At 28.5% G+C, this 13,640-nt stretch overlaps 1 protein-coding gene and 1 long non-coding RNA gene across 4 annotated transcripts; one reads left to right on the forward strand and one right to left on the reverse strand.

Moving 5' to 3' along the window:
* The first annotated feature begins 2,019 nt into the window (after positions 1 to 2,019).
* On the forward strand, positions 2,020 to 3,997 carry LOC107955676 (uncharacterized). Of its 2 annotated transcripts, XM_016891481.2 has the most exons (4): positions 2,020 to 2,365; positions 2,899 to 2,977; positions 3,410 to 3,647; positions 3,844 to 3,997. In XM_016891481.2, the coding sequence occupies exons 1-3, from the start codon at positions 2,105 to 2,107 to the stop codon at positions 3,631 to 3,633; spliced, it is 564 nt and encodes a 187-aa protein (XP_016746970.1). In that variant the 5' UTR covers positions 2,020 to 2,104; the 3' UTR covers positions 3,634 to 3,647; positions 3,844 to 3,997. The 2 variants fall into 2 exon arrangements, with proteins under 2 accessions (XP_016746970.1, XP_016746971.1); XM_016891482.2 differs by lacking the exon at positions 3,844 to 3,997 and having other exon boundaries at positions 2,021 to 2,365; positions 3,410 to 3,816.
* On the reverse strand, positions 3,172 to 7,339 carry LOC107955677 (uncharacterized). Of its 2 annotated transcripts, XR_005904516.1 has the most exons (3): positions 6,748 to 7,212; positions 5,212 to 6,501; positions 3,172 to 3,634 (listed from the first exon to the last, which is right to left on the reverse strand). It is a non-coding gene; the product is annotated as an uncharacterized lncRNA (long non-coding RNA). The 2 variants fall into 2 exon arrangements; XR_001700066.2 differs by having other exon boundaries at positions 5,212 to 7,339.
* Between the last annotated feature and the right edge of the window lie 6,301 nt (positions 7,340 to 13,640).

The following is a 13,640-nucleotide window of genomic DNA, read 5'->3' on the forward strand; positions in this document are numbered from 1 at the left end:
CATCCAACAACCTAGGTTTATAAACCACAATAAAAGTAAAATGATGCTTTAGTTGTAACGATAAAAAATTAAAAGTTTAATATGTAAGGTGTTCTTAATTTAAATTTTTATTGATCTATAAAATATTAAAAAAAGACAAAAATACACTTATGATAATATAGTTTATTTAAAAAAAGAATATTTTTAATAATTCTTTAATTAAAATTAGACTTGATTAATGATAATTTTATTAGCCTTATTATAATTTTTTTGATACATCTATTTTTTTGTCATATCCTTATTACATTTTAGTATCATGTTTTGTTTTATGCTTGAATTATTTTGATCATATTTTGGTTTTTACAGTTTAATTTAAATTTGAGATTTAATCTACAATATTTATTTCATATATTTTCATAATTTTATTAATTAATATAAATATTTAATATTATTTATCTTTATTTAAATAGAGCGGTAATTAAAATTCTTGTAAAGTATTTAGATTTGAACCATTTTACCCCTATTTCCATTACTAGAATATTTAACACCATTATCTATTTAATTTTGTTGTGACTTTTGCTTTATTTCACCTTGAGCCATGTGCTTCTATAAATGCCAGTCTATTTAAACTAAAAAAAAAAACACCATCATCTATTTCAAATGAATTAGAGGATATTTTTTCGAAGTTTCTGTTAATATTTAAAACCAAAATAATTATTAGTGTAAAGTTTATGTTAATATTTTAATCAATATAATTAATAGTGTCAAGTGATTGAACTAATGAGACAGAAATCTGCCAAATAAAAATAAAATATTAAATACTAGAGGGACGAAAAGTCAAAATTTGACTAAATATTTGAATTGCCAATTATATCCCTTTGGTCAAAGCCAATACCCACCTCAGTCAAACTCACAAGAGACATGTAATCTTATTCTAATTTGGATTTCTAGGGTACTTTGATTTTGGTCTCTCAAAATGAAATTCTTATAATTTTGTCACTCAAACTATTAGAGAGCTTTCAGCCACTAAATATCTATGACAGTTAACTATACACACCACATCATGTTCATATTTTCATTTTGGTCACTCAACTTCTAGATCACTTTCATTTTGGTCACCTAAAAAATATCATTTTTAAAGTATTAATTGGGGCAAAAAAAAAGATTAAAGTGAAAAAGTGGTAGGAATTAAAATAATGTATCAAAAAATTGTCAAATTATATTCGTTTATCACATTGTCGAAAATTCTGAATAAGATATTGAAAATTCTAAATTTTGAGTTATGTTTCATATACAATTATTAAAGATGATTTACTTGAGTTTATTTTAATTTGAAAGCATAAAATATAATTTTGAAATTTAAAAGAAGACTAAATTAATTAATTTCAACATTACAGTAACAAATCGGTTGACACTATCAAAGGATAAAAAATTTTTAGTACCTTATTTAATTGATTTTGATATTTTAAAAGTTAAAATTTTAAAATAAAAAAAATAGAACTTTCAGCAAGGGGGTAAATAAGTACAATTTGAAAATTATCAAAACATTATTTTAGTTTCTAATGTTTTTTCACTTTAATCCCTATTTTTTTTATCCTGATCAATATTTTTTGGGTGACCAAAATGAAAGCAACCTAGAAGTTGGATGATCAAAATGAAAATGTGAACATGATGTGGCATGTACAACTGAACTTCCATTAGAGATTTAATGGTCGGGTGACTAAAATGAAAACTTCCTAAAAGTTGAGTGACAAAATTGCAAGGATTTCATTTTAAGTGACCAAAATGAAATTTCCCTAAAAGTAGGGTGACCAACTAGGTAGTTTATCCTTCTAATTTTCATAGTTCCCATCCTCATGCCTTACGCGTGCCCATATACGATCTCAAACACTCTCTCATCACCACCAATCTTTCAACCACGTGAAACCCACATCCCAATTTTATTGGTTCGTGAATTACACACAGAAATAAAAACATGGTGAAAATCCCATACGCAAAATCTCACCAAACACACACATTTTGATTTCCATAGGCAATCAAAAAAGATCATCGAACTCTCTTTTCTCTGTAGTTTTTGTACAAAACCAGTAGCAGCTCTTTCAAGCGTTTTATATCCTTCATTTTCATGGAAGATTCTCGGAGCTTGAAGGAGAAACAAGAGCTGAAGCGGCGGTTTCCGAGCAAAAGACATGGAACAGAAGAGAAGTCTCGTATGGAAGATCAAGTGGAGTTGGCTGCTATTGCGATTAGCCTTAACGTGCGTTTGAGACCATCTGATATGCCCGTTTACATGCAAGAACACGCCCTCCGGTGTACTCGACAGCTTCTTGATTCTGCCCCCAAACCCCAACCTAGCCTTACTCACTTGGCTCGAGCCATCAAAAAGGTACATTCAAATTTCATGCATGGTGAAGTTAGAAATTTTACCAATAGTATATAGTTTTATCATTTTAAAAAGATTAAATTAAATTTTTTTATTATGTTTGAGATGAAAGTATAATTTTATTATTGTTAATTTAAAATTAAATTGTATATTTTTAAAATAATAAAAATATAATTATACTATTTTAATAATCTATATTCTTATATTTTTAGAAAATTAAATTAATTTTTTATTATTTTTGAGATAAAAGTGTAATTTTATTATTATCAATTTAGAATTTTATAAATTATAGAGAGTTTAAATGAAAAATCTTTTATTTTGGGGTTGAGGTCCAAGTCCTGACTCTGTCACTAAATATCAAGATAAACTTATTTAAAAAAATATAAAATTAAAATTTAATATAATAATAAAATTAAATTTTAATTTTCTAACATCTCCACCATTTGTATTAAGCTTTTAGTGAGACATGAAATTCTTTATTTCTAAATTCCAACACCGACTGATGTTTGAGCGAGTAATGGATGTGTTTGCTTTAGGAGTTTGACTCGGTGTACGGACCAGCATGGCAGTGTGTGATCGGGACGAGTTTCGGATCATTTGTGACTCACTCTCCAGGTGGATTCCTCTACTTCTCCATCGACTCATTCTCCATCCTTCTCTTCAAAACAGAGGTTGAGTTGGTCACCAAAGAAGACTGGGGCCAAAAGCTTTGAATGCCTCACTTGCCTAATTTATTGCTTTGACTCTTTGTTGTATGCTATTTGACTTTTAACCACCATCGAATATAAATATATAATTATTACAAATAGTTTAGAAGATTAAATAATTATATTTATATTCAACCCTTTTGAATATTCCTCGGAAAGTTCTTTGAACAAAGCACAAACCATGAAGGTTACCTGTGCTCGTCAAGAAGAAACCACGAAATTTCACTGTTTCACACCAAAGCTCCACCACCAAGTTTCCCAATTCTAACCAATTTTGATTAAACTGAGATTTTCCCAATGCAAGTGACCCAATTCTAAATGGTCTTTTTATGTTTTCAAGCCAAGCTCCGAGCAGCAAGGTTGGTGGTCCAAGTTCAGACCCTAACCAAAACAGCTACCCGAGGGGCTCTATCGATCGGAATGGACACACTCATTCGTAGACGCAGAAGGTCTCGTTGTCATCTTCGCTTTCCTATTCTACTTCTGCTACTTTCATTGATCGGAAGGGTTATCGGAGTCGTACTTGGATTGTTGATCACCAGAATGTTGATGAGAAGGCAATAATCTACATACCATAGGTTGGAAATTGTATTATTAATTGTTGCAATTAAACAAGGGATTCTTTTGTTTCGCTTTGCATACACACACAAAAGAAAAACTTATCATTGTTTGCAATCAAAATAATTAACATATCTTTGGAACTTGTCTTACTTTAAAGTTGGAATTAGTTTTATGTTTGATTATTGATATGAATGAATTTTTCTAACAAAACAGAACATTGGCATACAGAGAAGAGCAATGTTGTTCCAGATACTATCAAAGAATTCAAGCACATGTACTGAACTAGGGCAATGTTGTCTTTATTGGAATTCAAGATTTGAATAAAAAAAGTTTAGATTTTGATTTGAAAAATCAAATAGAAAAGAATAAGCTCTTTTGATTCATTCTATGTAATGATATTGACGTGTTTCAATGCACCCTTTCGAGTTTTCCATATATATATATATGTATAATTTAATTTTTAATTTCGTAATAAATTATATATTATATATAAATTTATTTATTTTATTTTTGGATAAATTTATTTATTGTCTTTTGTACTTCTCAATCCACTCGTTCTCCATTCTTCTCATCAAAACAGAGGTTGAGTTGGTAAGAAAAGGCACTCGAGTCAAAAGCTTTTGAATGGCGACCTTTTTCAAAATAAGTTAATTGACCAAACCTTTTCAAAAGTAAAAAAAAGTAAGAATATTTCTTTAAAATTTTTTTATTATGCCACTAGAATGCAAGCCATAAACAATCAAAATCAAAATTGTGAAAATGACAAACAAGACAATGAAAGATTGATTGTGTTTGTCTTGATGAAAGCTGAGTTGAGGAAAATAATTTTTAAAAAGTTGATTGATTTTTAGGAAGAATTAATTCTTTTTTATGTTTAAATGTTTTTGCATAAAATATTTTTTCCTTTAATAAATTTTAAAAAAATTTATGCTTTGAAATTTATATTACAAAACATTGTATTCTTTGGCAATAGAATTTTTTATTACATATATTAGAATAGGTAGCTACACATTAGAGCTAAAAGAGATAAATAAAATTAAATAAGATTTAAACAAATACTTATATTTCTATTATTAAAATATTTATAAACTATAATATATATTTATTATTAAAATATTGATATAAATTGAATTCCATGTGATGGCTTGACTTAGGTGTAACCTGTGTTCAAGTCATGTTTCGTGTTGATTATTCGGGTTTTTCCCTATTATTGTAATTAAAAAAAATTGATATAAATTTTTAATAAAAATATTATGAATATTACTTAAACTTTAAAAAGGTTATAAATATTAATATTTAGTATTAAAACAAAATTGTAATATATGTTAAGGATTGGTGATTGGTGATTAATTTATTGTAATATACATAATTTTATTAAAATAATAAGTAATAATAATTATATTAATTGTTGAGGCCCAATTTTGGCTTAGGTACAAACCAAGCTCCAACCCCAATTAAACCAAATTAACTCACCCCAAAAATAAACTGTCCAACAACCAACCCAAAACCGAAACTTAAGTCTTCAACCCAATTAAACTAAACTAAACCCAATACCAATTAAACCAACTAAGCCCAACCTACCTTAGCCCAAACCACCAGCAGAAAAAACAAGGAAGCAGCAAACCCTAGGTGCCTCCACTTGCACCGCCACTGCAAGCACTGCCCTTGCCACCGTCACCTGCAAAATCAGAGAAGAAATGACAGCAAACAAGTAGCAAGAATAATTGTAATGAAATCAGGCTATAAAAGCCCCAAAAAATGTAAACTTTGGGAACCCTTTTTTCTTTTAAAATAAAAATAGACTTTCAAATACAAAATAATAGAGTAGAAATACAATCAAAAACATTTAAACACCAACATAAACACTTGATCGCAGCAAGAAACACCAAAACAGGGTTCAAAGGTTTCAAATAAAAGGTTTTATCTATTTTCGTTTTTATTTTTTATTTTATTTTATTTTTTTCTTTTTCGAACCTATTTACTCCTTTATTTTTTAACCGATTACACACATATATATTAAAAATATATTAAAGAAATATAAAAAATATCTTTTTTGGAGTTCCGACCACCGCGCACGGTGGTCGACGATGGCGAACGACGGTGGAGCTATGATCGGAGCTCTGAGGAGTTGAGAGAGTTTGAGAGAGAGCTTTTTTTGTTTTTTCGGAAAAGGAGGGGAGAAAAATGAAGTTTTAGTAAAATAAAACGACGTCATTTTGACTTAAGCTCATAAGCCTCAAAACGAAGTCGCTTTGCCTTGGTCGACCCGAATCTGACTCGACCCACTTCAGGATCCGCGTGTTTTTAAGTGGAAGAACTAATTTCACTTTTAGCGCTTTCGATTTTTTATTGTTTTGAATTTAAAATTTTCATTATTTCTAATTTTACCCTATAATTTATTTTGACCTTCAATTTGGTCCCTCTTGGTGCTATGCGTTTTGTGAGGGTGGGATATTTCCCGTTTTGGTCCTCCGTTGTTATCCGCGCCCAAATTGGTCCTTTTCTTTGTACTTTTATTCTGAATTTTCCCCAAACTCCTATTTTAAGTTCAATTTAGTCCTTTTAGTTATTTTTTCTATTTTACCATTATTATTATTATTATTATTGTGGGTACCAAATTTTGCCCAGGCCCATTTACCTTTAAAGCCCAAATTTTTAAACCAAAAATAAACCCCCAAAGACAAAAAATAGAACCAAAATCAAATCAAAAACAAAATAAAAATAGACCCAATTTTGAAGCCCAAATACTTAACCCTAACCCACAAACCCCAAAACATTTTCAGCCAAGACCCTAGCCTCCAACTGCCTCCATGCTTCTACTACCCACGTTCTCCACCACCAAGCACGACCCACGCCCCACGTCCATTATATCTGCGACTTGAGCAAAGAGATAAGAAGAAACTGTTTGTATTTTGGCTATAAAGCCTTTATTTTTTTCATTGTAAAGGGGGAGACGTTTTTTGATATGTAAAAAGAAATACAAAATCAGTAAAGAATAACTAGAAGATTTTTTTTTGAAGGTGAGCTTTTGCTGTAATTTATTTCTGTTTTTTTTCCTTTTTCTGTTTTTTTTTCGGATCCAAAACAAAGACAAAGTTTAAAAGAGATAAGTCTTACCGGAGTTGTGCTCATGTCGTCGGTGGCCATCGCACATGGGACCTTTGATAGAGCTGGTGTCTGATGAAGAGGAGAAAATGAGTGTATGAGTTGAGAGAACATTTCAAAAAAAAATTCTTAAAGTTTTTGTCAAAAAAATAAAAAAGGTGATTGTAAAAAAGAAAAGGGGTTTTAAAAAGGTGGATTTGGATTTTCAATAGATTTATTTTTTCCCAAGAAGGTGGCTTAATTTTGATAGCTTTTGGGGAAAAGAAAAATTGCCAGCACATGGGTTCTGCGCATGCTCCCTTAAATGGGTAAATTTTGCAGCCAGTCCTTCCTACTTTGCATTCCCTTTAATCTATCCCCATTATGTCTCTTTCATTTCTCCTCAAAGGTTTGTGCACTGTTTCGAATTGGTCCACGCATGAACAGTGTTTTTGGTGATTTGGGTCATTTTCAATTTTGATCCCCAACTATTTATGCGCATTTTATTTCGGCCCGTAATTTTTTTTAAATGATTAGTTTTATTTATAGATTATCCCTTTAGTTTTATTATGCTTACAATGAAGTTTCTTTTTCCTTTTAAAATAAGAGCATATTATTTAACATATAATTTTGTATTGTTTTGTTGATTTCGAGGTTTTTGTTTTTTTTCCATGTGCATTTTTTTTCCCAAATCACTTTTGTATATCATCATTACTCTTTTTTATATATTATTTATATTAGGTTTATTCATCTCACATATTATTTACTTAAATGTTATATGTATCACTCTGCATATTGCTTAATCTTTTAGGAATTTTTTTATGTATTATTGTATTATTTTTTCTTTATTTATTTTATATTTTTAATACATATCTAATTCCATGTAAATTATTTATTTTATGGCATTGATTTTAAAATTCATTCGTATGATTACTTATTTATGTTTTTTAAGTTTTATATCCATTATTTGTTTAAAAGTTTTGGTGTTACCCTTATAGTAGTGTTTAATGTTTTAAAAATCTCCTATCTTCCTTATTGTTCATTTTATTTTAAAGCTTGATATGTTATTTGGGTATTTTTGCTTGGAACCTCTTTCAAGTTGGCGATTAACTTGTTAACTTATTATATTATTTTTTATAATTTTTTCTACTACTATTGTACATTATTATTATTTTGGGTTACTTTTTTCTTAAATTATCTTTATATGATATTTATTTTTTATCTATTTTATTAAATTAATTATTTTAAATATAGTTTATTATACTTATTATTTATCATTATTGTTAGTTTAGCATCGTTATTATTTTAATTTTGCTATTATTATTATGTTTAGTAATACTATTGATATATTGCTATTATTGTCATGTTTATTATATTATCATATTTATGACTATTGTTGTTTCCATTTTTAAATTTTTTATTATTAATATAGGGTTAGCATGATTCTCATATGATCATTTTTATGTCATCCATCATTATTTATCATTTTTTTTCTCCCCAAATTTTAATCGTTTTAGTTCTTTTATTCCATAATGTATTCTCAACTTGTTTTAACATAAAAACAATTTTCTATATTTAATCGTTTTAAAAAACATGCCCTACCGTATTGGGTTCGTTTTTTTATTCGATTTAAGTATTTTATTCAACGTTTTGTTCCCAAATAGTTTTTAATAAAGGCAATTTTCTATACTTAATCGTTTTAAAAAACGTGCCCTACCGTACTGGGTTTCGTTTTTTATTCGATTTAAGTATTTGAATATCCTTCTTAATCAATTTATTCTTTAAATTTTCTCCTAAACAATGGCAATTTTCGATATTTGGAAGCTCGGAAAATTGTATCCTACCGTATTGGGTCTCGATTTTTGTTCGATTCAAACATTCAAATATCCTTCTTATTGAATTTCTCCAAGTTTTGAAAAGTGGAGGCAGTGTTCTGTATTTTTAAAATTCGAAAAATCATGCCCTGCCATACTGGGCTGTGGCTTTACGTTTGATTTAAATATCCGAATACCTTTTTCTTAAAAAAAAATAAAGTGCTCGAATGTTTTAAATAAAAGACAAGCTCATAATCAGGGGTCAAAAACGATATGTCCTACCGTATTGGACGTGACGTTTTACCTTGAAGCAATATGATCTTTAACTCATGTTTAATTTACTCAAATGTTTCAAAAAGGATGATCATACTTTAAAATATTTTCAAATCTTTAATTTTCGACATTAAGACATAAACTAATCAATGAAGTATCGATTTTAGGCGTATTGGGGGTGTTAATCCTTCCTCATACGTAACTGACTCCCGAGCCTATTTTCTCAAAATTCGTAGACCTAAATGTCTTATAAGGTGGCTCAATCACACCACAAAAAGGATTGGTGGCGACTCCGTATCTTCGTTTTCAAAAGTCGATTCCCCCGTTTTTTTAAAAAAATGGTTTCGACAATTATTATTATTATTATTATTATTATTATTATTATTATTATTATTATTATTATCATCATATATTACTTAAATTTCACATTTATTTATACGTTTTACATAATACTTATTTGCATTACTATTATTATTATTATTAACCTTTTACTTTTTTACATTGCTTGTTCGTTTTATTTCTCCATTTCTGTTCTCATTATTCTTATTATGCGTTTATCTTTATTCTGTTATGTTTGTTAATATCAAAATTTTTATTTGTTTGTTTATTCTTCATTATTTTATTTTATTACGATTTTATGTTATATTAACCTTTACCCGACAAAAAAAAATCTTTCATAAAAGCATTATTCTATATTTGGAAATTCAAGAAAATCGTGCCCTAACTTACTAGGTTTCGATTTTTCTCATTTAACCAAAGTTATGGAATATTCTTTTAAATCGTAATACAGGTTTTGATTAAAAGTGCTTATTCTCGGAGATACGAGGTGTTGTGCCCTAACTCACTGGGTATGACATCTTGTTACCTCGAAATAAGATTTTTTGTAAATAAAGGCAATGTTCGGTATTTGAAAGTTTGAGAGATCGTGCCCTAACTTATTGGGTTTCAATTTTCCTCGTTTACCCTAAATAATCGAATATCCTTTTAAAAAAGATTAAAATACACAAATTTTAAATAAAAGGCAAGCTTACTCTCAAAAGTTCGATATGTCGTGTCCTAACTTACTGGATGTGACATTTTATTACTTAGAGACGAGAAGGTCTTTAACATTCGAGTGTTTTTTTTACAAAAAGAGGGATTGTATTTTAAAGTCTTTCAAGTTTTCAATTTTCGATACTAAGACACTAATTAATCAACTAGGTACCAATTTTTGGGTGTTAAGAGAGTGCTAATCCTTCCTCGTACATAACCGACTCCCGAACCTGTTTTTCTGAATTTCGCGGACCAAAACCGTTGTTTAAATAAATCAAATCATTTATTAAAAACAACCACTTTTACAAGGTGACCCGATCACACCTCATCAAAAAGGATTGGTGGCGACTCCCGTTCTTTCATTTCCGTTTCCGAAGTTGACCCTATTTTTCAAAAGAATGGTTTCGACATTAATAATGTATTGTGTGATTAAATATAAATATGTAGGTTTATTAATATTGAAACTAATATTTAGTATTTTAAAATATTTTATTACTAACACAATAATATTTACTTTTTTATTAAATAAAAATAGATTTAATTTTTATTAATCAATAAATTAATATTTTTATTCATGAAACACATTTTCAATAAGCCCAACACACTTTATATGTCCTCGATACATATCTTTTATCACAAGATATGTTTTTTCATAGTAATTTTTTTCCAGAAAAAATTACATCTTTACAATTCTGAAAATTTTTCAGAAAAGTTCATTGTTAACTATGAACACGTAACTCGCAAATACATACAAATATGGATGAGTATAAACCCATATATTGAAGAATCATTCATTCTTAAAACTTTATCAATGAAATTCACTCTATCTTTTAAAATAAAAGCTTTTCCCAGAAAACTCTAAGAAAATCCACTATGAAACTCAATATTCCTGGGAAAACAAACCAGGAATTTGTACGTGCTGTTTAAGAATAAAGCAAGTAGGGGGACCCAAAACTTTCTGGGAAATTAATGTTCTACCGAATCACAACTTTGAATATCCAATACCCTTGCTCTTTTCTTTTCTAGTTGCCGATTTAAAATCCTTTTTTTTTACTTGTTTATAAGGGAAGCTTCAAAGTCTAGTGAGAAATGAATGGTTAAGGTTAAACACTTTTTTCATCATACTTTCAATCTCAAAAGCTAAAATGTTTGGCGTTATTTTAGGGTTGAAAAGCACTTTTTGACCCGTAAACAATGGCAACAGGACCTTAATTTAGTTATGAATTTTTAAGCTCAATTATTTTTATTTTTATTCTTACGAAATTAAATAAAATATCAGTTATTTTTTGTTACATTATTCCATCAAAGTTCTTATTAATGTGAAATATTATTATTAAATTAAAATATTAAATATTTTAATTTTAAAGCTTAAATATTAAATTCTCTTTTGCCTCCCAAGTGGATTTTACGTCAGTATGCCCTTCGCATTCAAATCGTGATTATACTTTTATTATTATTTTTAATATTAATATTATTATAGGTTTTTATCATATTTGCTCTTTTTTATATAATGCCAAGAATTATCCATAACTCTTTAAATAGGAGGATAATGTGCCTCACGCACTCAAACCCACGTCTTTCTATACTAACAATAATACAAATATCAATCAAGTTAAGACTCAATTGTAATTATACTCTTATTTTTAAATACTGTTTGAATGATATATTTTGTAATTTTTAATATGCTTATATTTATTTTAGACAAATAAAAATAAATAATTATACTTTATAATTATTTTTGAAATAAACTAGGTTATATATGAGTCACCTTTCGTGGTTCTTTGGAAATAAATTAAATTATATATGACCCACCTGTAATAAAATATAACAAGAGTGAAATAAGTGTTTGGTTTTTAATTCTTTACCTTCTCTATCCCGTCTAAAGATTCCAAATACTACTAATCATTGCCTTTTAGAGATGGTAATAATAGTTTGATCTTACAATCCCCAACACTTCGAGCCACACTATTACGCAATGTGTAGTTTGTTTAGCCCTTCAGAATCTCCTAACAGCTTCATAAAAGCTTACTTGTGGAAGAAGAAATTAAAAAGCTTTACCCCCTTTGTCCCCTATATATATGTAAGAGACTTCTCTTCATCATTACCCAACATTTATCTTCTCTGTAAGTAGATTGGTAGTAGCTGTTTGAGGTTCTCTATTGATAAGAATGGATCCATTTATTTGTCTATGCAAAAGTTGTCATTGTCATTGTCTTCACCTTTATCTTCTAATTTTGATATTTTCGTTGATCGGAAAGGTTATCGGAACTATACTTCGAGTGGTGATCAGGGATTTGTTGACGAGAAGGCAATAATTTACATTGCATGCGTGTATGTTAGATATCTATATAGAATTATGTGAGTAGGATGGTTTTGTTTTGCTATGTATCGAAACCTTGTTATTGTTTGCAATTAAACAATTAATATAACTTTGAAATATTATCTTACTTGCTTAAAAGTTGGATTTAGCTTTGTTTTTGATTAGTTATATACTAAAGAACAGTGAAGCATTCTTTTTCAAACACAAAAGGATTGAAAAGTACTGGCAATGAATGAAATTTTCTAACAAGACAGAAAAACATTAGTTATATAATTGTTTATACACTTGCAACAAGGGTGCAAGAAAATTAAAAAGTGGCCATTGTAATTTTACATTAATACAAATAACCAACATATTCAAATAATTGAAAGGGATAACGGGAGCCAAGGCCCTGAAATCGCCCATGCAGGCTTCAAGGGGCTGAGGAGAGAAAGTATACTGTTAAGTTTCTTGTTTTGGTAACAAAGAAAGCCATAAAAAGAGAATGCAAAATAAGTGTTTGAGTAAATACTTTTAGCATATTAATTCAGGCAGAATGAAGTGGTTACAAATGATCTTATTTATAGTTGAGTTCCTTTAGAATTGGAGATACTCATGGGTCAGACCGGGTCTAACTAAAATTGTAGGTCCATTTGCTAGGTTTGGGCCCAACCTGAAAAATAGATCTAAAATTTTGCCTAAGTCTCGCCCAGATAAAAATGTTAAAACCTAAACCTAACCTATATTAATTTTTTATATTATTTTTTAAAACAATAATACATCAAAAATACTAAAAATATTAAAATAAATGTTTCCCAACAAATTAAAAATAAATTTTAAAATATATATATACTTAAATAATGCAACTTAACAAGCAAATGCCTCTAAAATAGTAACAAATTTAACAATAAAATAGGAGTTATACAATACCAATAAAATAAGTAGTAACATAATAGTGAAATGGTAGCAAAATAGTAAAAAATAATAATAAAAAAGTAAAAAAAATAGCAAAAAAAGCCTTACCCAAGGCTCGGCCCGTTTTCTAAACGAGCCTTATTTTTTTGTAAGTCCATTTTTCGAGCCTATATTGTTACCCAAACCCTCTCACTTTTCGGGTAAGTCTTTGGGCCGAGCTGATGACGCAACCCATGAGCAAGTCTACCTAGAATCAACGGTACAGATTGATTTACATCAATGGCTAAGATTAATATCTATCTAAAATATAAGAGTGCTAAGAGATTTAAACTATTTAAATATTTATCCCTTAGTATTTATATTAACCAAACTTTTTATTCTTTTAACCATTAATTGATCCGAAATTAAAAAAAAAATTAATCGAACCGAAATATTTCTGTTAATTCAACCTGTTAACCAAACTTTATATGTTTTGTTTCCTTTATTAAAATAAATAAAAAAATAAATTGATAATGTTAGATTTTAAAATTTTAAGAGATGTTTAATTCTTTTTTTTTTAAATCTCTTAAATTTTCGTCCAACTTGGCCAAAAA

Source organism: Gossypium hirsutum, chromosome A11, assembly GCF_007990345.1.
Source record: "Gossypium hirsutum isolate 1008001.06 chromosome A11, Gossypium_hirsutum_v2.1, whole genome shotgun sequence".
Taxonomy (NCBI): Eukaryota; Viridiplantae; Streptophyta; class Magnoliopsida; order Malvales; family Malvaceae; genus Gossypium; species Gossypium hirsutum.

Coding starts and splice junctions, on each gene's coding strand:
- LOC107955676 (XM_016891481.2), top strand. CDS start 2,105: ATGGAAGATTCTCGGAGCTTGAAGGAGAAACAAGAGCTGAAGCGGCGG. Junction 2,366..2,898: donor TGGCTCGAGCCATCAAAAAG/GTACATTCAAAT, acceptor TGTTTGCTTTAG/GAGTTTGACTCGGTGTACGG. Junction 2,978..3,409: donor ATTTGTGACTCACTCTCCAG/GTGGATTCCTCT, acceptor TATGTTTTCAAG/CCAAGCTCCGAGCAGCAAGG.